General features: G+C 70.5%; 2 protein-coding genes across 2 annotated transcripts in view; one reads left to right on the top strand and one right to left on the bottom strand.

Moving 5' to 3' along the window:
• The window catches only part of LOC101418029 (maestro heat-like repeat family member 5), a 65,449-nt gene extending 58,504 nt beyond the window's left edge, over window positions 1-6,945 (top strand). Inside the window, 8 exon segments of the mRNA XM_058276108.1 lie at window positions 3,584-3,760; window positions 4,148-4,303; window positions 4,753-4,773; window positions 4,775-4,876; window positions 4,985-5,087; window positions 5,301-5,378; window positions 5,876-5,905; window positions 5,908-6,945. Of these exon segments, the coding sequence (XP_058132091.1) occupies window positions 3,584-3,760; window positions 4,148-4,303; window positions 4,753-4,773; window positions 4,775-4,876; window positions 4,985-5,087; window positions 5,301-5,378; window positions 5,876-5,905; window positions 5,908-5,975 (735 nt within the window). The 3' untranslated portion in view covers window positions 5,976-6,945.
• Window positions 6,946-8,662: 1,717 nt separating this feature from the next.
• On the bottom strand, window positions 8,663-22,424 carry PTP4A3 (protein tyrosine phosphatase 4A3). Its single transcript, XM_058276107.2, is given in 10 exon segments — window positions 8,663-9,079; window positions 9,081-9,132; window positions 12,295-12,350; window positions 12,352-12,370; window positions 12,948-13,060; window positions 13,062-13,079; window positions 13,997-13,998; window positions 14,558-14,648; window positions 16,715-17,650; window positions 22,148-22,424. Coding segments are annotated over 9 exon segments (522 nt in total). The 5' UTR covers window positions 16,820-17,650; window positions 22,148-22,424; the 3' UTR covers window positions 8,663-9,013.
• Between the last annotated feature and the right edge of the window lie 1,355 nt (window positions 22,425-23,779).

Genomic DNA, 23,779 nt, shown 5'->3' with positions numbered 1-23,779 from the left:
TTTGCCCGCCCCGCCAGGGAGTGCGCGGCCTCCGCTCTCCGGTCCGGGTGCCCAGAGCCCGTCTCCGCGACCGTGGGGGGCGGGGTGGGGGCTAGACCTGAGGGTGCTCAGGGCTCGGGGGAGAGATTGTCCATCCTGGAGAGGCCACGGAAGGGCCGCTTCCCGCTCGCACCGTCCCGTGCCCGCGGCGAGCTCTCTTTGCCTACATGAGGACGTTATCACGAATGTCTCACCTGGTGGGAAACGCTCACCTGGAGACCGCGCCGGCCTAGCTCGCTGGCCGCTTTGGCGGAGGCCCTCCGGGCAGGAGCTGGCGCCCCGGGCCCCGAGGTCACTCCTGCCCACGTCGCTGGCCCCCTCCGCCCGGGGCAGCGGTCGGCTCTCCTCCCACTGGGCTCGGTGACCGCTCCGTCCTCCGCAGAGCCCCCGCCCCCGCGTGGCTCCCTCCCGCGGCGCCGGGTGCCCTCCCAGCTCCCCCGTCTCCTCCCCAGGCGCTGAGCCCTCCTCACTCCCGCACGCGCTCCCTCCGTGATTTCCTCCAATCGCGCGGCTTTAGGTACCACTCCTCGGCCAACTGCTCCACACTGACCCCGCACCCCCCGCACCCCAGCCTGGCTGTCCAGCGGCCGGCTTGGTTCTCGCCACCCCACATGCAGCTTGTCCAAAAATGAGTCGTCCCTGCCCCCCAAACCTGCTTCTCCTGGAGCCTCCCGTCTCGGCTGCTGGGGGCCCCCTTCCACTGCTCTCGCCCAGAACTTGAGGGGTCCCTGACTCCACCCCACGTCCAGCCAAGCTCCTCATCCCACGATACCCCCAGAACGCCCCCCACTGACTGCCCTGCGCCGTCAAAGCCACCAGCACCCCTGCGTCCCTGCACCTATCCCCACCCCGTCAAAGCTACCAGCACCCCGCACCCCTGCACCTATCCCCACCCCGTCAAAGCCACCAGCACCCCGCACCCCTGCACCCACCCCGCCCCGTCAAAGCCACCAGCACCCCGCACCCCTGCACCCACCCCGCCCCGTCAAAGCTACCAGCACCCCGCACCCCTGCACCTATCCCCACCCCGTCAAAGCCACCAGAACCCCGCACCCCTGCACCCACCCCGCCCCGTCAAAGCCACCAGCACCCCGCACCCCTGCACCCACCCCGCCCCGTCAAAGCCACCAGTACCCCTGCGTCCCTGCACCTATCCCCACCCCGTCAAAGCCACCAGTACCCCTGCGTCCCTGCACCTATCCCCACCCCGTCAAAGCCACCAGCACCCCATCACTGCACCCACCTGCCCCGTCAAAGCCACCAGCACCCCCGCACCCCTGCACCCACCCCCGCCCCATCAAAACCACCAGCACCCCCGCACCCCTGCACCCACCCCCGCCCCATCAAAACCACCAGCACCCCCGCGTCCCTGCACCCACCCCTGCCCCCGTCCCTGCACCCACCCCACCCCGTCAAAGCCACCAGCACCCCCGCGCCCCTGCACCCACCCCGCCCTGCAGGCAGAGGCCTCCTGTGCTCATGGCCCAGCAGGCCCCCATGGCCACAGACTCTGGGGACTAAACAACAGCCACCTCCGCCCAAGATCCCTGTGTCGGCAGAGCCGTGGCCCCCAAAGCCCTAGGGGAGCACCCGCCTCGGTCCCCATGCTCTGGTTCTGGCCAGCCACCCGGCACAGCTCCAGCTCGGCCCCCGCCCCCGGCCCCCCCGGGCTGTCCCTGCATTTCCCCTTCGGGTCAAGACGCCTGTCGCCGGTCGTGGCTGCAGGGCCCGCCCCACCCGTGGCACCTCTTCTTAACTTGGTTCCCTGGCAAAGACGCCCTTCCTCAGCAGGGTCGCGTTTGCAGGTCCCGGGGCGCAGACTTGGACGCAGCCGCATGCCCCTGCTCAGCAGCCTGCACTGGCCCCCGCACTCAGAGAAAGTCCTGGCAAGGCCCCCCCTGACCCGCGCCCCCGCCGGGACCTCTCTGGCCCCGCCCCCAGCTCCCCCGTCAGGCTGCCCCAGCGCGCTGGCCTCCACCCCACACTCCCGCCGCGGGGCCTCTGCGCTCGCCGTCCTGCCGCTGGAAAGCTCTGCCAGCACCTCGTTCTAGAATCTGCTCGGATGCCACCTCCCCCGGGAGGCCTTCCCTGCCCTGCCAACCTAAGGTTAAAACGTGAACACAGCGCCCCCTCCACCCGGCCCGGCGCCCCTTCCCTGCTGGCCTCTCCTCCGCGTCGCCCGGCGCCGTCCGGCATGGCGCGTCGGACGTCTTCCGGGTATTCTCTGGCCCTCCCCCTGGCACCCCATTCCTCCTGCCCCGGCCCCCGACAAGCGTCCTAGCTATCGAACGACTCGCCCCTTGAAAATGAATTTAATATTTTCAAAGCAGACTGAGCTTAGGAAGCTGACAGAGTTGTTTAAGTCTCGTTTAAACACTGTAAAGGGAGCTCAGGTTTGCGCAAAAGGCCTTGATAAGCGCCTCGAGAATTCAAGAACGCACTGCACACAAGAGCAGCACGAAAAGGAATTCCAATTTTGCAAACACTTGTACCTTTTTTTTAAAGATTTTTAAAATTTATTTCTCTCCCCCTGCCCCCCCCCCATTCCCCCCTTTGTCTGCTCTCTGTGTCCGTTCGCTGTGTGTTCCTCTGTGTGTGTTGTCTTCTCATTAGGCAGCTCTGGGAACCGATCCTGGAACTTTCTGCAGTGGGAGAGACGTGATCATTCTCTTGCGCCACCTCAGCTCCCTGTTCTGCTGCATCTCCTCATTGTCTCTCCTCTCTGTCTCTCGTTGCGTCATTTTGCCGCGCCAGCTCTCCACATAGGCCGGCACTCCTGCGCAGGGTGGCTTTCCCGCGCTGGGCAGCATTCCCACGTGTGGCAGCATTCCCACATGGGCTGGCACTCCACGTGGGCCAGCTTGCCCTCGCCAGGAGGCCCTGGGCATCGAACCCTGGACCTCCTACGTGGTAGACGGACGCCCAGTTGGTTGAGCCCCACCTGTTTCCCCCACTTCTGCACTTTGAAGGGCGAGCCGGCAGGACCTGAAGCCACCATGGGCGCGTGTGAAATCACCTCGTGTGGAAGCCCGCATCTTCAGTGTGTCCCCGAGGGCCCCCAATTCCAGGCGGCCCACCCCGGGGCACTGGGCCAAGGCAGGGGAGGGAGGGAGGGTCCCAGGATTTGGTGAGGGCCTGAGGGGACAGGGAACTGGGGCCACCTGCTCTGACACACCTGCGCCTGCCTCCCACCAGTTTCTCCCTTCGCCCCACCAGGACCCTGCTCAGAGAGGGGCGCCCCGTCCAGGGCTCCTGGTGGGAAAAGCTGGGGGAACCCCAGCCCTGCGTCTTGCCCCTGGCAGGCAGAGCTGGGGTGGGGAGCCCAGTTCTCAGGGTGGGCTAAGCCGGCGTCGCCCCCAGTCCTGAAGGGGGAGCACAGTAGAAGGCCAAAGCCAGGCAGGGCCTGGGGGAGGAAGCGGGGTGGGGCTGGGGAGGGGCTGCCGGGGGCGTGGGGAGCCCCGACATGCTCTGGGTGCACCTGCAGGGCCGGGGCCAGCCGGACCTGGCGCCCCCGGCCCACCCCTGCCCCGCCCCCCGCCTGCAGGGAGGCCTGCTCCGCGGACAGCTGCCGCCCTTCCTGGACGGCTTCTTCCAGGACCCCGAGCCAGTGGTCGTGCGCGTCATGGGCACCGTGTCAGACCTGCTGCACCGCCTAGGGGCGCACGGCGCGGGCGCCCAGGGCCTCGGCATCGCCGTCAACGCCCGCTCCTTCTTCGACGACGTGAGTGCCAACGCGGGGGCCCCTGCCTGTGCCCGCCCGCGCCCTCCTCCGTGCCCAGAGGACAGGCGGGGCCCGCCGTGCAGGGGTCACCAGGGCCCCCGGCTCCTCTTCTCTGCTGGCTCAACCAGTCCTGCGCCCAGTCCTCGGGGCCGGGGCTCAGGTCGGCAGCGCCACGCACAGGCTTCCCACCCAGGTGGCATCCCGCTTGGCACGATTTTCCCCTGCACAGGTCCCCTCCCCGCCGCATTCGTGATGTGCGTGGTCAGGAGGCGATGGGTGGGCGGGGCAGAGCTGGCGCTCCCCGGGATCCCGGGGCCTGGGTGGAAGGGCCCCCGAGGGCGTCCCCCAGTGGGCATGGACTGAGGCCCCGAACGCGCCACCTCGCAGGAGCGGGATGGGGTCCGGGCCGCAGCCATGGCGCTGTTCGGGGACCTGGTGGCCGCCACGGGGGACCGGGAGCCCAGCGGCCTGCGGGCCCAGGTGCTCCAGAGTATGGTGCCGTTGCTGCTGCACCAGAAGGACCGCTGCCCGGCCGTCGTCAAGGTCAGTGTCGCGCGGGCAGCCGGGGCGGGCAGGCAGGGCCCGCAGACGCGCCCAGAGAAGGGCAACCGCGGGCGGCAGGTCGGGCCTGTCCCTGGCCATGGCCGGCCCACCCCAGCCCACCGTGAACACACACACGAGGCCGCGCCGGCTCCAGAGGCTTGTGGAGGTGGGACTGCTTGTGCCAGTGCCCGCGGGGGCGACAGGCCTCAGCGCCGGGCTCGGTCCACACAGGGGGCGAGGGGCTGCAGTGAGGAGGACCGGGAGGCCCCCCAGGGGCAACCGAGGAAGAGCCGAGCGTGAGCCCAGAGGCCCGCAGGCGGGAGGGTGGCACCCGGTGGCCCAGATCCCACCCCGGAGAGCTGGGGCGGGGCGGGGCGGGGCACGTCCTCCGATGCCCACGCGGGGGGCAGGGGCGCCAGGCCTCCGCTCAGCCCCCGGCGTGCCCGCAGCAGGCCAAGTTCGCCCTGTACCCGCTGCGCCGAGCTGCTCGGGTGGCGGCTGCGCCACACCCTCTTCTGCACGCTGGCCTGGGAGCCGGGCCTCAGCGCCCGCCACTTCCTCTGGACCTGCCTGGTGAGGCCGGGCGCCGCCGGGCCGGGGCGCGGGGGAGACCGCGGCTCCAGCGCTGGGCGGGTGCGGCGGGGGTCCCCGGGCAGTGACGGGGCGCCCCTGCTCGGCCAGATGACCCAAGGCCAGGAGGAGTTCAGCATCCACCTGGCGCAGGCCCTCAGCTGCCTGCACAGCCGCCACGGCCACATCAGGACCTGGGCGGCGCTCTTCATAGGTGGGCACGCGGGGGGGGGGGCGGCCTCGGGGACCCCACCCCGGCCACGCCCGCCTGAGCTTCCCGGGCCCTCACCCACCCTGCCCCTGCCACGGCGCTGCGCTGTGGCTCCACTCCAGGGGTGGGGCTGGGGGTGCGGGAGGAGCAGGGTGAGTGTGAGCCCCCCCACAGGGGAAGGGGAGACCCCCACGCCGCGTCTCCTCTGTCTTGCAGGTTACACCATCTGCTACCACCCCCCGGGCTGTAGTCCCCGGACGGTGAGTGACGGCGACACAAATCTGCTCTACTGCAGTAAGCAGCCCCCACTCCCCGGCCTCCCCCCGGTCCAGCCCCCGCCCCACCCCACCCCACGTCAGAGGGTGAGCCCAAGGCCCCCGTGGGGCCTTCCCCAGCCCCCACCCACGTTTGGCATCGGGGCAAGGACCCAGGCCCCCACCCCGTGGCTGGAGGTTGAGGCCCACCCTCTCCTCGCCGAGCCTCGGCATCTGTGAAATGGGGGACCCACACCCACTTCCCAGAGGCTCAAGACCCCAGGAAAAGAGGCCAGTTTTTTTGGGGGGGGCTCCTCCTGCTGCATAGGCGGGGGTGGTACAGGACCATGAAGGCGCAGAGGAAGCGCCCGGCTCTGGGGCCGCCCTGCGCACCTCCCGCCCCACCGCCAGCCTGGGCTGGAAGGAGGAGACTGCCCCAAGGCGAGCCGGGGGTCCCGGGCTCCCTCCGCAGGGCTGGGGGCTGGGGGTGGACGGGACAGCTCAGGTGGCCCCTGACTTGCGCCTCCTTTCCCGGAGCTTTTGAAGATCTCAAAAAAGACCCGGAGCCGGCATCCGGGACTTTGCCGCGAGGCAGCTCTCCTTCCTGCAGGAAGTGGTGGCCAGACCTCAGCAGTGACGGCCAGCGTGGCCCCCTCGCCCCCTTGGCTAGCCCCCACCCCCAATTCTTAGCTCGGTTGCCTAACATTTTTCCATTTGAAAGAAAGATCTAGAAGATTTAGGTTCAACAAAGAAGCTTCACACCTGTTGGCTCCCTGCCCCCCCCCCAGGGTCCCCCTCCGCTGTGGCCAACCCAAGTCCCTGGAGGCACCGAGCAGGACTCAGGGACAGGGACAGGCAGCCCCGGGATGGGATCAGGCTGGGTTCACCCCAGAGCAAACTGTGAAGTCTGTGTGAGGACCTGCCAATGGCAGCCCCCCTGCTCCCAGAGATCAGGCCACCTGCAGGCAGCCAGAGCCCAAGCTGCCACCCCGCAGTGTCCTGGGCCCCGGGAGGGCACCCCAGGACAGCCTCAGCCTCGGGGAGCTCACCATCGAGCAGAGCCATTCGCCAGGTCGCCCCCCGGAGCTCAGCAGGGATGGGACTGATAGCATGGAAGGGGTCCCTTGGGGGCCCCTTCCGCACAGGGAACCCCCGTGTGTCCCCAGTCAAGGCTGAGGTGGGGCCCCAGCCAGGCCCTGGAGCAGACCCGCACCCCAGGGGAGCCTCGCCCACACCGGTGAGCCGGGTGCACCCAGCTCCGGCCTTAGCTGGCTCATCTGTAAATGGAGTAGGGGGCCCGGCCCAGAGACCCCATGGGGTGGCTCCGAGTCCCGATGTCCCTCCTGGCAGGGCCCGCCCCACCCCAGGAAGTCCCTGCAGGCCAAATCAGGGTGCCCCGCCTGACCCCCAGCCCTGCCCAGGCTTCCCCACCACAGGAGGGGGTGAGCAGGTGCGGGGGGCGCCCCCAGGACAGACGCTTGGCCTCGGTTCTGGGTCCTCCGGGGACCCCCGTCCCATCAGCCCCCCGTGACGCTCCGGGCCAAACCTGCCTCCTGCCCCCCCCATGCACCCGCTGCCGCTCCTCGCCCTTGCCCCACCCCTGCCTCCCCACCCCGCACCTGCTGGAGGGAGCCCCCTCCCACGCCGCCTCGACCCCCCACCCCCGAAGCTGTGAGCCCCTGGGCCAGGACGCAGTGGCACAGGGCTGGGGGCGGGGGGCGCTGGCCGTGGGCAGTGGGTTCAAATACAGCAGCCGCCCCCAACCCTGCCTCCCTGTGCTTGGCTCAAGTGCGCCTCGGGGCCAAGACTGGCCCTCCCTGCCCCCCTTCAGCTCCCTCCTGTCCATGCGCCTCAGACAGGGGGCCCGAGGAGGGGCTTTGGGGGCACAGCTGACCTTCATGATTCTCCGTCGTGTCCTCTGACCTCACCCGCCCCCCGCTGAGGCCCCTGTCCGGGGGGGGGGGGCTCCCTTGGGACCACGGGGCCAGGAGTGGCCCCCCAGTGCAGCCCGGGTGGGTGTGGGGTGGCAGGGGCTGTGCGGTCTTCCCCGAAAGGCGGCTCTCCTGGGGTCACCCAGGACCCGGCTGCCCTCCCAGCACTGCCAGGCCGTGGGGGACAGCGGCCCGACGCCAGGCCTTTCCAGATGTTCAGGCGGGCAGCCCCTCCAACCCTCCACAAGGGGACGGGGCCGCGGTGCCCAGCCGGGCGCTGGAGCAGGGCTGAGCTCCCCCAGGGCCCACCCCAGCGGACCCCACGAGTGGCCGGCGACCAGGGCAGCAGCGCAGCCCAGGCCAGGGCCGCGGAGACAGGCCCTGCGTCCACCCGCCGCCTCCCAGGGCCAGCCAAGGCCGAGCGAGGGGGGGGACGGCGCAGGGGGGCCGCGCCTCTGCCAGGCCTTGCCCTGCCACGCGGCACGGGGTTGCCCTCTGGGGCCGTCTCCTCCTCAGAGGAGAAATGGTGGCCTTCTGGGGGCGGGGCGGGCAGGGGCCAGGCCAGGGCGGGCGTCCAGCAGAGGAAGTGGCCAAAGGCCTGCAGGGCAGAAGCGGCGGGAGGCAGCTGGACCCCTCTACTGGGCCCAGCGAAGTCCCCCGCCCGCCCCCAGGAGACCCACAGCTGCGCCCCATGACTGGGCAGAAAGGGGGTCAGCAAAGGCCCCCGGTGGCCGCCGAAGGCGGGTGACAGTGCAGGGGGAGGGCCCTGGGCAGACCGGCCCCCGCCTCTCCACAGGCGCCGGCCAGGCGGGACTCGGGCCCGCCCTGCTCCCGGCTGTGCCCCCACCCTCCTGACACCCTCTCCTCAGCCCAGGAAGGGGGCCGGCCCCCACCTCCGGGAAGCCCGCATGCAGGGGCAGTGGGCACACCCCCCCTGCCCTCGGGCAGTACAGGTGCTCCCTCACCCCAGACCCCACTCAGCCCAGGCTCCCCAGGGCCCGCGCCCACCTCCCCCCCAAGTCAGCCCCGCCTCCCGTGCTGGAAAGCGCCCCCTCCCAGCTCCCTCCTCTGGGCCCCCTGAGGCTAAAATGAAAACACCTGTGCAGGTGAACCACACGCATCCTCGAGAGGGGCAAGGCTCCACGGGGCCCACCTGCGCCCTAATGCCCCAGCACAGCCGTAACGCAGGCAGCAGGCAGAGCCAGGCTGGGTCCAAAGGCCTGGCCCCCCACGCTGCTGTTTGGGGGTACTGCCAGGCTGGCCAGGGGACGGGAGGTGCAGGAACCAGGTGTGGCCACCAGGGGGCGGTGCTGGGCTGCGCGGGGGCCCCGGGGACCCTGGAACACTGGCCTTTGACCCCCTGCCCGGCCCGCACCCCAGTCCTGCCACGAAGTCACGGGGTCCTGTTTTATTGCCTTCGAGTGTCCAGAACATTCACAGCCCGAGAACCCCGGAACAGGCCAGGGCCAGGGCGGCCGAGGAGGGGCGCCCGGGGGCTAAAAGCACCCGCCCCCAGCCCAAGGGGAGATGGGCCGGGGGGTGGGGGTGGGAAGGGCCTTTGGGTGCTGACCTAGCCTCAGACAGACAGACACGGGCAGAGACAGACAGACGGGAACAGGGAACAAGGGGAAGCTGGGTTCAGAAATGCGGACACAGGGACGGACAGGCCGAGGCGACGGGACAGGCCGAGGCGGCAGACAGGGGTCGACTCGGGGGCGCGGGGCGGCGGGCGGCGGGCGGCGGGCTACATGACGCAGCACCTGGTCCTGTGCGTGTGCGGGTCTTTGAAGCGCAGTCTCTGTCGGGGCCGGGTACTTCTCCAGGTAGGTGAGCTGCTTGCTGTTGATGGCTCCGCGCCGCTTCCTGGCGAGACGGACGGGCCTGGTCAGCCGGCCACCGGGGCGCCTTGCCCGCCAGGGGAGCTCGCAGGCCCCGCCTCAGCTGCCTCAGGGCTCCCCCCCTCAGGGCCCCCGCCTCAGGGCTCCCCCCTCAGGGCTCCCCCCTCAGGGCCCCCGCCTCAGGGCTCCCACCTCAGCTGCCCTCAGGGCCCCCGCCCTCAGGGCCCCCCCCTCAGGGCCCCCGCCTCAGGGCCCCCCGCCTCAGGGCTCCCCCCCTCAGGGCTCCCCCACTCAGGGGCCCCCGCCTCAGGGCTCCCCCCTCAGGGGCCCCCACCTCAGGGCTCCCCCCTCAGGGCCCCCCGCCTCAGGGCTCCCCCCTCAGGGCCCCCGCCCTCAGGGCTCCCCCCCTCAGGCTCCCCCCTCAGGGGCCCCCGCCTCAGGGCTCCCACCTCAGCTGCCTCAGGGCCCCCGCCTCAGGGCTCCCCCCTCAGGGCCCCCCGCCTCAGGGCTCCCCCCTCAGGGCCCCCGCCTCAGGGCTCCCCCCTCAGGGCTCCCCCCTCAGGGCCCCCGCCCTCAGGGCTCCCCCCTCAGGGCTCCCCCCTCAGGGCCCCCCGCCTCAGGGGCTCCCCCCTCAGGGCTCCCCACTCAGGGCCCCCGCCTCAGGGCTCCCGCCCCAGGGCTCCTGCCTAGGGACTCCTGCCTCAGGGCCTTTGCCCAGGCGGCTCCCACTGCTGGAACTGCCCCCGCCCTTGGACCCTGGGGCTGCCCTCGGCTTGTCTGGGGATGTACCTGGTGTCGCCTCCTCCAGGAAGGCTGCCCTGGTCCCCCCTGGGATCAGTCCCACCCCACACCCCCACAGACCCCTGCTGACCCTGGCCTCTCCAGCCTGCCCCACACCCTGAGCCTCCAGGGAGACCACAAGGATGGGCCTGGGCCATTCCCATTAGACTCCTCCGGCTGTGCCGCTGGCAAGACCCATCCCTGAGCCTCAGGTCCCAATTGAGGAGGTCAAAAGGGGGCCCAAGGACCCACGAGGGGTGAATCACTAAGCCCAGAGTCCCGTGCGGGGCAGCCCAGGGGCCATCAGGGTCAGCGAGGGCAGCGGGCTGAGTCCGGGGGCTGCCGAGCAGCCCTGCAGCTCCAGGGCCCACTCACCTGCATGCCTCTCCTGCGCTCAGAGCCCACCCACTCCCGAGAGCTGCCCCCGCCTCATCCCACGCCAGGCCCGAGGCCTTCCGCGCTGGCCCAAGCTCGTCCCCCGTGCCCTCTGCCCGGCCGCTCAGCCCCGAGGGCTCAGGCCAGGCTGGGAGTCGTTCAGGCCCTGCAGGCAGGCCTACACCGCCAGCCTGCCCAGCCCCGCTTCCTAGCCACCCTGCTCCTGTCCCTGGGCCGATGTCCACCCCGTGACCTGCTTGGACAATGAAGCAGGAAAGGGAGGAACTGTCTCTGCCAGGCAGAGCTGGAGGAGCCACCGTCGCTCTTTCCCTCGGGCCGGGCTGGAGGGGGGGCTGCTCCTCAGGAGGGTCCCTGGGTGGAACCCCCCCACTAATGTCGGCCACGTAATACCAGTGGGAAACAACCTGGATTGTTCTGAGTCACGGGGTTTGGGCCTGCTTGTTACTGCAGCATACCCTGGCCTCTCCTGACCGATGCAGCTACACAAGCAAAAGCCAGAGCTCTGGATGAGGGGGGCGCTGAGGCTGAAGGCCCCGGCCCTCGCCCTGCACAGCCCCTTCTCACATCTGCCCCAAGGCACAGGGTCACACACAAGCCGCCAGAGAGTGTGTGTGTGTCTGTGGGTCCCCGAGGAGACCCGAGCCTCCGCGGGCACACTCACGTGTACACACTGCGGGGCCCAGGGGCCGGCCAGCTTGGCTGGTAAACAAACCTGCCTCAGGGAGAAAGGGACAGCTTGCGCCCCAGGAGACGGCCTGTCTGCAGAGCGGCACAGGAAAACACCCTGGTACAGAGCACGTGGGCATCGCACACCCACACACGCGCACCGTGGGCTGGGCCAGGGGGCCCACGCAGGCCCAGCATCGAATCCTCTGCAAGGTCTGCCCTGCTGTCCCCGACTGACTCCCCGACACCCCAGGAAGGCCAGGGCCCCTTCCCAGGAGCAGCGTCCCCATGGAGGCAGCCGAGAGGCAAGGAGGCAGGGCCGGCCTGGAAACCTCCAGGGCCCAGAGGAGCGGGAGACGTGCCCAGCCAGAAGAGCAGGGTGGGGGGTGGTGCAGAAATAGGGGTCCTGTGGGGTCCCAGGGGTCAGGCCAGGTCCAGTTGCAGGGAACGGGTTGTCACAGGAGACGCTCTGAAGGACAGCGGCACATCAGCCGTCCCTGGGGTGCTGGGGCCTCAGGACTGCCGGGGGTTAGGAGCTGTACTTGTCGAGGCCGCAGCCAGGGTGGGCAGGAAGGAGCCTGACAGGCAGCCTCGGCTGCCGCCCCCCGTGCTGACCCAGCAAGCGGACAGCGGCAGCAGTCGGTATCGTTACTGCCATGGTCGTTTGCCCCGACGCCCTGCTGTCCAGCGGCTAGGTTTGGGCCCACTTGTTAATGCAGCGTAACCGGGACTACGCTAACTGATGCAGTTATGCAAGTAGAAGCCAGGGAGGCGACAGAGCCCGGGCACTGGAGAGCCGTGGAGTGAGGGGAGGCCACTGCTCACGTGGCTCCCCTCAGCCAGAGGCTGCATCAGTCAGGAGGGGCTGGTTATGCTGCAGTAATGAGCAGGCACAACCCAAGTGTGCTCAGACTCCTCCCTGAGGGCTCACCCTTGGGCCCCGGCCCCAGCCCCAAGAGGCCCAGGACAGAGGCCTGCCCTGGCCAAGAGAGGCTCGCGCCGTTAGGCCCTCAGGACAGGGGTTGAGAGGACACAGCCCCAAGTCCAGGCCAGCATGGCGCTATCAGTGAGCCCGAGGGAACCCTGGCACCCGCTCGCCCGCCTGGCACAAGCAGGCCACACACCGAGGGACGTGTCCTCACTTGGGCCCCAGGGGCCCGGGCGGCGTGGCTGTAGGGCCCCCGTGGCCTGGAGGGGTGCTGGCCGCACAGGACAAGGTTGCATGGAGCTGCAGGTGGACACCTCAGGGGGCACCTGGACCCAGAGGGGGGTGGGGGTGCTCGCTGGCAGGGGGGCAGGGCCCCCGAAACCCGCCCACTGACGGCTCTCCGTCCCGGCCACTCACTGTCGGATGAACTGGACAGCATCTTCGTACTTCATCCCGCTCTCGATCAGAGCCAGCCGCCACGAGGACCGGGGCCCTGGGGGAGACGGCAGGGCTAAGGTGGGGGGGACCGGACCGCCAACCCCACCCGAGATGCAGGGCGTGCGTGCCTCGAGCCCCCAGGACCCCTGGGGCGCCCCCCAACTCCACCCGCAGCCCTTCCCTGCCTCCACCGTGGAGGGCAAACCCCCGCCAGGCCCCTCCTGGGCGACCCCTCTGTGCCTCGGTGTCCGCGTCTGTAAAACGCACTGGCGGGAGGATTAAACACGAGAGCCGCTGGCTCGCTCTGGCTCAGGATACGAACTTGTCAGGCGCGGGCTCAACGCCCGGCCCCTGCTCCCTTGGCAGAGGGGAGAGTCTGCGGCCAGCGTCGTTTCCCCCCAAAGCCAGCCCTTCCTTCCTCCTCCAGGCAGGGGCTCCCTAGGCCCCACGGGACATGGTTTCGTCCGCAGAAGGGAGTCGGGGTCAGACTCCAGGAAGAACTCCCTCCCTGCGGGGGCTGCCGGAGGGCTGCAGGAGGCGGTGTCTGGGGACCCTGGACCCTCTGGCCTGGGGCTCCCCACCCCGAGAAGCAAGCTGGGCAGGCCCAGGGCCAGCCTTCGGCCGCCGCTCACCGTCCCAGGCCGGCCACGCAGTGCACGGCTACGCAGCTGCCGGGGTCGTCGCAGAACTTGGCCTTCAGCAGGCTCAGCCAGTCCTCCACCACTTTGCCGGGCGGGGGCGCCCCCGTCATCAAAAGGCCAGTCCTGGGGAGGCAAGCGGGGCGGCTGAGGACCTGACCCTGGCCCCAGCGGGGGCCTGCCCATGGGCCCCGAGCAGGGGCGGCGCGCTCGGGGAGGGCGCGGGGGATGCCGGGAGCCCCAGCCCGAGGGGGCCAGACCCCAGGGGGCGAGGAGATGTCCAGGGGAGACTCCGCCCCATCCTTCCCTGCTCACTGCACGTGTCCCCTCCTCCAGGAAGCCTTCCAAGCGCCCCGCACCTTCCGAGAGCCCAGAGCCCGGCTCCCCGCCCTCCTGGGCTGTGGTTCTGGGGTCACGAGCCCCACCCATGCCAGGGCTGCAGGGCGGCGGGCCCCGTGGGGTCCCTCCTTACTGCCCCCAATGGCTGTCCCCAGTGCCGAGGGGCCCCCTGAAGGAATGAAGGAAGGGGGGCAGGCTGGCCGCCAATGCGTTAATTACCCTGGTTTGCCCTTTAAAACCACCCCCCCCACGCCCTGGAAGAGGGGAGTCGAGGGGCGTCTTGAAGCCCCAGGGCCAGTGGGGGGCCCAGCCTGGGGGGGCGGAGGTACTCAGCCTTGGCGGAGCAAGGAGAATGCTCCGGAACGAGCGCCGGTTGGCACCGGGGGGTGACTACACGTGGGGCCACGGATGCCAACTGGGTGGCCCTTGGAGTCCTCTGGGCCCCTCCCCAGCCTCCCGGGCCTGGCTGCCTTGAGTCTAGCCCAAATCCTTCCTGCTGCAGCAGAAGGGGGGAAAGCTCCAAGGTGGGACCTGCGCTGAGAGGTGCCCCCCACCGTTTACCCCGGCCAGCCCTTGCCAGCACCTGCACTTGAACAGGGGGAGGAACCTGAGGCTCGAGCACCCTTTCTGGTTGCCCGGCTGGGAAGGGCCAGAGGCCGGTTCAGCCCAGGCCGGCCTGACCCCAAAGCTCCCATCCTTGCCACCACTCCAAACCGCCTAGGGGTTGCTAAGGACAGTGAGGCCTGCCGGACCCTGGCTGCCCCTCCTCGCCCCCAGCTCGAGTTCGAGGACGCCCCAGCGTGGCGGGGAGCCATCCACAGCAGCCCGGGACAGAGCCCGTGGGCTGGGGCGTCGCGGCCGGGCACGATCCACGGGGACGGGGCGGCAGAACGGCCACCCTCGGCCTGGACGTGGCCCGAGGCCAGGGGGGCCGCGGAGACAGCCCCGAGGGCGTCCCCCTCCGCCTCCCCAGAGAGCCCCCAGGGACACCGCGGCCCCCAGGTGTACCGCAGCAGCCGCTGCCCAGCGACGGGCAGCACAGGGGCCAGGCGCACACTACGGCGCCCCGGGACCCCCGGCCTCGCGGGCCCTGCAGCCGCCTCGCCCCGCTCCGAGCCCCCGAGCACACGTGCGGCGCAAGCGTGCGCACGCCCGGGGACGGCAGCTCGGCCAGCCCGCCGTCACCCCCCTCCCGCGCCAGGGGCACCAGCTCGCGCCCTCCTGGCTCCCCCAGGCCCCCCCAACGTGGCGACAGGGCTCACCACCACGGTGAATGCCGTCCTTCTCCAGCGGAGCCTTGTCATAAGTCACCTCGCACACGCGCACCACCGTGGTCGCCCCGTACTTCTTCAGGTCCTGCAGGGCAAAGAGGCGGGAAGGCAGGGCTGCGCAGGGCCGCGGGGGCCAGGACCAGGCCGCGCCCCCCCGAGCCCCGGGACGGCCAGCCCCAGGAGACGCGCCCTGGACCCGCGGCTCCCCACCACCCCGCCCCCTCCTCTGGTGCACAGGAACCCCCCGATGTCACCAGCGGCCCCCAGCACAGACGCACAAGGTCCCAGCTGGCTTGGGGGCTGGGATGCACTGACAGGGGCCCTCAGTCTCCAGGGGGGACACCGCAGAGCAGGAAGGGGACCTCAGAGGGGGCAGGGCGGGTGCTTGCTCAGGTGGCCGGAGGCCAGGGCCCTGGCCACCAGCGGGGAAGCCCCGGGCCAGCAGGGAAGAGGTCAAGGCGACTTACGGTCAGGGGAGGGGTATTTATCCTCGGGGGGCAGAGGGGCTCCGCCCCGTGGGGGATCGCGTGCAGGGGCTGCTCCAACCCCTGCCGCCCAGCAGCTATTCTGGGAGTGGTGAAGCATCGGTTACAGGACCGTGCCCGTCATGCGACGAGGACACTGAACACGACGGGGACAGGACAGGGCTATTCTGAGAATTCAGGGACCCAGTGGGAGGGGGCAGGGTGCTTAGGCTGTCGGGGTGCCCCAGGAATCCCTCTGCCCTCGGCAGGGGCGGCTCCCACCCAGCCCAAAACAGCCCCGATGCCCGCGTGATGGGCGGAGCCCTGATCCTGGTTATACAAGGATCCTGACCCTGGTCACACACCAAGCCCTGACCCTGGTCACAGGCTGAGCCCTGATCCTGGTCACAGTGCTGAGCCCTGACCCTGGTCACAGTGCTGAGCCCTGGCCCTGGTCACAGGCTGAGCCCTGATCCTGGTCACAGTGCTGAGCCCTGACCCTGGTCACAGGCTGAGCCCTGATCCTGGTCACAGTGCTGAGCCCTGACCCTGGTCACAGGCTGAGCCCTGATCCTGGTCACAGTGCTGAGCCCTGACCCTGGTCACAGTGCTGAGCCCTGACCCTGGTCACAGGCTGAGCCCTGATCCTGGTCACAGTGCTGAGCCCTGACCCTGGTCACAGGCTGAGCCCTGACCCCTGGTCACAGGCTGGGCTCTGATCCTGGTCACATGCTGAGCCCTGACCCCACACTAAACCCTGACCCTGGTCACACGATTTTGTGCTCACCAACATTTTCCCAAGCACTGCCACTAGCTCTAGGGTCTCAGTGATGAGGACACAGCCCTCCTCTCTAAGGGACCTGGCTCAGAGTCCAGCTTCCTGGTCGGCAGCACAGTGCCCACTGCCTCTCCCTGTACAGCTTTTGAGGCCATCCGACAAGCACACAGGGGCTTGTCTCGGGTCCCAGAAGGAAAGACTGAGGGTCTGAGGCGGCAAACAGGCCCGCACATGCCGCGGGCTCTGCAAACCGGCCCGGCACACGGTTGTGGGCCCTGCAAACAGCCCGGCACGTGCCGCAGCCTCTGCACTCCGGCCCCTGTGCATGGCCCCAGGCTCTGCGGACAGCCCTGCGCCCGCAGCTGCACCGCCGTAGGCTCTGCACACGACCCTGGGCCGGCAAAGGGCAGGGAGGGCCGCAGAGGCCAGGCTCCTGCAGGAGGCCAGGCAGACAGCCGCACACCCCACCCCCGGGCGCAGGCTCTGCAGACACATCCCGCCGCGTCGGCTGGGGCCGTGACAGCATGCCTGGCCGCAGCCCGCTCTCCAGGGTGCCGGGACTGCGTCGTCACAGGGTCAGCTCCCTCTCCTGCCCAGCCCCTTCTCCCCCAGGGGCCTCCCCCGACGCTCCCCCAGAGCCCCGGAGCCCACCATCCCGCCCTGCCCCGGCCCCGCCCGTCTCCCCCCCACCCCCCGCCTGCGCAGGCCAAGGGCTCGCCCACCTCCCGCCCCCGTCTCCTCTCCCTCGAGCGGCTTCGAGTCCCACGCGCCCCCAGCCCAGGGGTCCCACCTGGGGCCCCGGGGCCCTGTAACCAGGGCAACCGAGCCTTGCTCCCAGGAGCAGCTCGGTGCCCTGACCGCTTCCTGGAGCGCGCCGCCCGCCCCCCGGGAGCCGCCGCGGCCGCTCACCTGGATGAAGGCGCTCAGGGTGGCGTTGGTGGGGTTGTGGGTGATGAGGAAGCGCATGTTCTTGTAGCTCACCTCCACGGGCGCCGGGCGGTTCATCCGGGCCATGGCGCCGTCGCGGGGCCACGGGGGCGGGGCCGGGCAGGGCTGCCCAACGGGCTGGGGACGGGGCCGAGGGGGCCCCCCTGGCCCCCAGAACTCGAAAACAAGATCCCTGTGCTTGTCCAAGGGGGAGGAAATGCTTAAAAACCCCTGCCGCCAGCCCCAGCACAAATATTGTGCAAATACGCGGGACGGGGCGGGGCGCTGCCCAGCGCTCGGGTAAGTACAAAAGAAACGCCTTCGAAAAGGAAAGGAACGAAACAGCCCCCAGAAGCAAAGCGGGCAGCTCCCAACTCCTGTCTCTCAGAGCCGGAAAATTATACAGGGGCTAAAATAAAAACAACTCAAAAAAAAAACAAAACTCAGCAGATGAAACTTAAGCAACCAGAGTGAACTTGGCCTCCGCGGCTTTTGTCCAGCACTGCACCCGCTGCCAGGGGCACTGTCCTCCGCATCAGTGGACGGGCAATCGGCCCCTTGGTTCAACGGCGGGCCCCGAGCCCCCAAGGACCAAAGGGAAAGTGAACTTGAACTCCGGCGACCTGGCTGGGGGTCACAGGCCACGGCGGGGGGCAGGCGGCGGGCGGCGACGCACGGGGCCTCCGTCACGTTACCCCCATCGGGGTAACGGCCAGTCCTGGAGGGTGGCAGTGGGCTCAGGCAGAGCCGCCCGCCCCGCCGGGCAGCGCAGGCCAATGGGCGGACGAGGGCAATGGTGAGGGCGGGGGCGCGGGGCCTCTCAGCGGCAGAGCGCGGCGGTGCTGGGCACGGCAGTACTCAGCGCGGCTCCCCGAGGCTCTCTCCATCAATCCCAGGCCGGTCAGCGGCAGGCCACGTCTGGGGGACGGGGGGAGAGAAGTGAAGTCCAGGAGGCGGGGCCTGGGGACACCTGCTGAGTGGCCGCGGCGAGCAGGCCACCCTCCCAGGCCCCGGTTTCCCCATGTGGGAGGGGCAAGGCTGAGCCCGGGCCTTGTGGTGAGCAGCCCACAGGGACAGTCATCCCACGGCCTCTGGGATGGGCAGGGAGGGGGCAGGGAGGGGGAGAGGGAGGGGTTCCTGCCCAGGACCCGGGGCCTGTGGGACCACGGGCACGCACACACGGGCACGCACACACGGGCACGCGTGTGCTCACAGACCCGCAGGCGACCCGAACCCCAGCACAGATGGGTCCCAGTCTCCAATCAGAAGGCACCCCAGCCCACCCCCAGGGCAGTCCTCCTCCCCCATGGACTTCTCAGACGCTGTGGAGTTTCCCCAGCCCAGGCCATTCGGGAAAAGGGGCTCAATCGGGGAAACCGGGGGACTGCGGGGTGCTGGCAGCCCCCCTCACCGCCACGAGCCGCCCTGCCGCCTCTCAAGGCCTTTTCCACGGAGAGTCCCCCGCTCCCAGGGTCAGCTCCTGCCCCCCGTCGGCTGCCCGTGTCCACCCAGGACCTGTGGCCCCCAAGAGAACTGAGTCGGCTCTGCCCTCAGGAGCAGATCTCCCCCGGCCAGGGGCACCTCCGGGCAGAGGCGGGTGCCCCAGGGCGGGCCGCACTGAGACGTGCGGGGAGGGGGCAGCCCCAATCACCTTTGCACCTCCCCCTCTCGCTTCCTCCCTCCCCACCACCCAGGTAAGGAGTGGGGCAGGTGAGCCCTGGATCAGCCCCAGCCCACCCCCACCTACGAGCTGGGAGCCCGTGAGCACATCCCCAGCCTCTCTGGGCCTCAGCTTTCCCACCAGCACAACAAGGGGCTGCACAGGGTGCCCCCAAGGCCCCTGAGGCTGTGGCCCGGGGCTCAGCCCAAGCCCCCGCCGCTCACAGCTCCCCCCTCTCCCTGTCCCCCCTAGTAGAGGGGCACCTGCTGGGCCCCCTCCCCCGCAGGGCCCTCCCCCTGGCCACCCACCCCCTCTTACCTTTGCCCCTGCACCCCCTTCTCCAGCTGCCCACCAGGCAGGCTCCCAGAGCCTCAGCTCCGTGCAGGAGGGACCCCAACCCTCGGGGAGGACACCCCGCCGGCGCCCACGCTGGTGGGAGTCTCCTCACTGCCCACTCTGGGCACCCCGGGGTGGCCCGGCGCTCCCGACTCAGGGCAGGCCCCGCGTCGCCCAGACTCTGCCCTGGACCCCCGGGGAAGGGAAAAAGGCAAAGCGAAGAGCCCGTCCCTGCCCGGCTACCGCCGCCCCTCGCCCGGCGCTGAGTGCCGGCGCCAGGCGCTGCACAAACACCGGGTCTCTCCTGGGGCAGGGCTGCGCCTGTGCCTGCGCGCCCCTGGGCATAGAAACGCGTGTGGCCAGGAGACGCAGCCGCGGCAGCTCCGGGGGCACGCCCCGGGGGTCAAGCCCGCCCCCACATTCGGCTGCTGGGCAGCAGCAGATGGCCGGGCCCCCGCTGTCCCGTGTCCTCGATGGCGGCCAGGGCCGAGGGTCACTAGCAGGGGCTCCCAGCAGGGGAGGGGGCCGCTCTCCTGAGCCTGAGGCCGTCACGTGTCCGTGGGGGTCAGGGGTTAGTCTGTGCGGGATTTCTCATCACACCCCTACTTTCTGCAGTCTGGGACCCCCACTCCCAGGTGAGAGCAACGCAGTGGTGCTGCCCACCTGGCCAGCCCCTCACGACCACCCCAGGGTCACCCTTCCTAACCACGCCCCCTCAGTGAGGTCACCGGCAGGAACCCACGGTAGCCCGTCTAGCATCCCCCACCTCCAAGAGGTTCCCGGGCCGGGCGGAGGCTGCACCCCCAGGGATGGGCAGCGGGAGCCCTCAGCCTCGGCTCCCAATCGCTGCCCCCATCCCCCGTTCCCACCAGCCCCCTTCCCACCAGCTCCCGTTCCACCAGCCCCGTTCCCACCAGCCCCTGTTCCCACCAGCTCCCGTTCCCACCAGCTCCCTGTTCCCACCAGCCCCCCTTCCCACCAGCCCCCCTTCCCACCAGCCCCGTTCCCACCAGCCCCCACACACCGCAGGAGCCCTGTGGGAGCCCTCCCCCCTTTCCCTCTGACCTTCCTGCACCCCACTTCCCCCTCCCACAGACCCTGACCCCGTCTCCTCCCACTCTCCACCCTAGGTAAATGCTTTTTGAGCCCGTGTAAAGGAGCCCCTGTCTGTGTCCCTGTTTGTCAGACAAGGAAACTGAGGCCAGGGGAGATGGGTGGTCATTCTCAGGGCCCTGGCCAGGCCAGGGCCGAACAAAGCGCTTCCCGTGGGTTTTCTAGGAATCAGGAAGAACGCGAAGTGCCGGTTCACAGAGGAGAACACTGAGGCTCAGAGAGGCCCCTGCTCACGTGGGGAACGAGGGGCCAGCTGAGCTGGAATCCAGGGCTGAGGATGCCTGAAGCCCCCCTGGGGCCTCAGAGAGGACCAGCCCTCACCACCTGTGAGCAACCCTGTGAGAGGGGCCCCGCGGAGGTCAGGGGTCAGGGGTCCTGAGGGCGGCGCTGCACGTGGGCCCCCCAGCCCGCGGGTCCGGCCCGACCTCCCCGGGTAAGCCCCGAGGGGGCGCACCCCCTCCCCGGGAGGAAGCGACGCGGCCCCTCCAGCCGCCCTCGGGGCGCCGCTTCCGGCCTGGGCGGGGGCTGGGGTCCCCGGGAGGCGCCCCGGGAGACGCTCCCCGCCCCGCGCGCCCTCCGCTCACAGCCCCGCCGCCGCGTCCCCCGCCCCCGCGCGCTCGCAGGGTGTCCCGCCCCTCGGCTCACCCGCGCCCGCAGGCGTCCGGCCGCCGCCTCCCTGCGCGCCCGCTGGGCGGTGCCGGGGCCGCGGGGCTGGCGGCGCGGGCCGGGGCCCTGGAGCGCGGGGCGCGGGGCGCGGCGCCTCCTCCCGCAGGGGCCCCGCCGGCCTCCACGCCGCTGCAGGGCCCGAGGCGGCCTGCGGCTATTTATAGCGCCCGGGCATCACGTGGGCGGCGAGGGGGGTGACGGCGGGCGACCCAGCTTGTTGTGCAGCCCCGGCCTGCGCTCCCACACCTGCTGCCTAAATATAGCCCGCGGGCGCGCAAACAAAGGGGCCGGCCAGGGGCGCCCCGGCCCCAGTGAGAGGAAGCTGGGCCGGAGGAAGGGGAAATACAGGGCCGGCAGCAGCCCCGCCTGCCCCCGCGCCTCTTCCTTCCTGCTCAGTCCTCACACCGCGAGCTGCGCCCTCGCCCGTGCGCGCTCCCGCCCTAGAACCTGCTGGGGCTCCCCTATGGCCCCTTCGCGCAGGAAGGATTCCCACAGTAGGCGGGAGGGGCGTTGCAGGGCCAGGGGCTCCGCAGTGGACCCAGGCCAGGGGGAAACCCCGCGGCAAGGCCGGGAAGGAGCGCTTGGGTCTTGGGAAATGAAAACGAGGACACCGACAGCCAGGGGAGGGGTGACGAGGCGGACACTCAAGGCGAGAGCCGGCCGCCTGCCCTGGCCCTGAGGTCTCACTCAGGCCCTGCCCTAATGGAGCACCTGCCGGCAGCACTCCCGAGGGGTGGGCACCCTGACTCCCCGCAGCACCCCGGGAGTCACCCAGGGCACATGGTTAGGGGGTCTTCACCGGTCCCTGCACACCAGTGAAGTCTGTCCACTGTCCACTGTCCTGCCCGTCCCCCGGGGCTCAATTCAGCCCACCTGACGCTGAATCAAAATCCTCCCGGGGTGCCCAGCCCCCTCACCCCAGCAGGGTCCAGGCTTCGCCTCTGGGGAACAGGACGGAGCCCCCCATCCCCGGCCTCCCTACCTGCCTGGGGGGGGGCCTTTGGAAAGGGGGCGGGGTGGGCGGAGCCCCGACACTCGGGTCCCCGGGGGGCCTCGCCTGGCTGGGAACCCGGCTCCGCGCCCAGCTCCCAGCCTGCCTGGCCCCCGCCATCAGCGGTCAGTGCCGGGGGAGGGCGGGCGCTGGCCGGGGGCCCGGCCGAAAACACGGCCCCTCCGGGGGCGCTCAGTGCCCGTCCCAGCCCCGCGGCCTGAGAGCCGCCCGTCGCTCTCCCAGCGAGGCCTGGGACCCGCGCCTCCTCCCGCTGCCCAGAGCCAGGCGGCAGGGAGGAGGATGGCGGCACGGCTGTGTCCAGGCCGGAAGGGCCCGTGGGACCCCCGCCCGCAGGCACCGCCCCACCCGCCCCAGGCGGCCCTGCCCGCCAGCTCAGGGAGCCCCAGATGGGGCGCGCTCCCGGCATGGGTTCCTGTCCCCATCACCCAGCACCACGGGTGGCCCTCCAGCCCAGACGCCAAGGCAGATGCTCGCAGCAAACGCCTTCCGGCGGGGAGGCGGGTCCCCCTGGGGCCAGCCTTGCACCTTGACCGCTTTCTAAAGCCGGACACTGCCTCCCACGAGGAGGGACTTAAACGTCCACGTGTGTTAATGACACTGGGTGGCTCAGAGAGGCCAAGGCACTCACCAGGTCACACAGCCAGGGAGCGGAAGCACAGCAGCTGGAGCTGAGTTGAGCTGACCCGGAGGCCCTGCTCCCCCCAGCCCGGCCCCCAGGGTGGGGAGCAAGCAGCTTCTACCTGCCCAGCCTCAGTTTCCTGATCCATACACAGGGGTGTCTTGGTGGTAGGTCCCTTGACTCTGCAGCTGCAACCAGGAAGCCGAGGCGGCCACACGGCCCTGGCCGTATCCTGGGTCCCAGCATCCCGTCGCCCCAGACTCTGGCCGGGCTGGGGCCACCTGCCGCAGCTGGCCCGGCCCCAGGCCTTTCGGAGAAGTCTATTTTTATTGGGCTAGGAGCCGTTCCTGGAATCGGGACAGAGCGAGCCCGAGTCTGCCCACGGCGTGGGGGGCCGGGAAGGGAGACCCGAGCCCACGCCTGATCGCCCGGGAGACGTTCCCGGAGCCCTCCCTGCCCCGCCCCCCAGCGCCCAGGGCCTGGCCACGTGCTGCCCACCCTGCACCCCCCCAGCCCCACATCCTGTCCCCTCTCCCCTCCGCCACGTGCCCTTCGGAGCAGCGTCCCAGCCGGGGGATCTCGTCCCTTGACTGGAGGAGGGACTCGGAGGCCATCGGTGGCACCCTGCCCCCTGCCCGGAGCCTGGCACTGGGAGGGCGCCACGCTTGTTTGGGGAAGGAACCAATGACCCAGGGTTCTGGGCAGCTGTCCAGACCGAGGAGACATCCAGAACCCCCATGGGAGCTCGGCCCCCCGGGTCCGGAGGGTCCTCACTCCAGCTCGCGCACCCCCGCCGCCGGCGCTCCCCACTCCCTGGCAGCGCCTTCCGCGCTTGGAAAGCTGCCAGGCCTCTCGAGCTCCCTCCCACTTCCTGGGGGCTCACTGCTGGGTTGGGGCCGGCAGGAGGAAGTCGTCAGAGCACACGGGGCTGGGGGTGCCCAGGAGGGGGGAGGGTGGGGGATCTGCCTGCAGCTAGCCAGCGGGGACGGCCTCACCGCCGGGCCAACCCGGGGCCCGTGGCCTGGCCTCTAGGTGAAGACACGGCCAGGGAGGGAGGCCGGCTCCCGCGGTGGTGCCAGCTCACTCCAGGCTGGCCGCTGGGCACCCGGGGGCCTCCTGCAGAGCTGGCGGGAGCAGGCGTGGGCTCAGCCCTCGCTCACACTGGCCCCCTCGCCGATGCCCGTCTTCGGGCCTGAGCCCACTCTCCCAACTCGGTCCTCAGCGGGCCGGGCAGGCACCCACCATGCCACAGGGGCTGCCAAGGTCACGGAGCTGGACTGGACAGGACAGGACCGCGGGCCAAGGCCTGAAGCTCCCCCCCCCCGTCCCGGGCCCCCGGCACCTGCCAGGACCCAGGGCCGGCCACACAGTGCTGCGTGAAGGCCACCGCCACAGCGTCAGCAGCACGGGGACCGGTGGGGATGGGGCCCCATTCTCCTCGCCCACCTGCGCGCAGGGGAGCCAGCTCGGAGGCCTGCGCCGGCCTGTCCTGGCCACATGGCCCGACCCTCTCCAGCCTCTCACTGCCCCCTGGAAAGGGGGGCTCTGGCCCCCACGACCTTGACTGCCTCGTGTCAGCCACACCTTCTGGACTTAGAGGGCACAGGCACCGAGCCCCAACGTCCCCCCTCTTCCCTGCGA

Source organism: Dasypus novemcinctus, chromosome 14, assembly GCF_030445035.2.
Source record: "Dasypus novemcinctus isolate mDasNov1 chromosome 14, mDasNov1.1.hap2, whole genome shotgun sequence".
NCBI lineage: Eukaryota > Metazoa > Chordata > Mammalia > Cingulata > Dasypodidae > Dasypus > Dasypus novemcinctus.
This window is presented reverse-complemented; position numbering and strand designations above follow the sequence as displayed.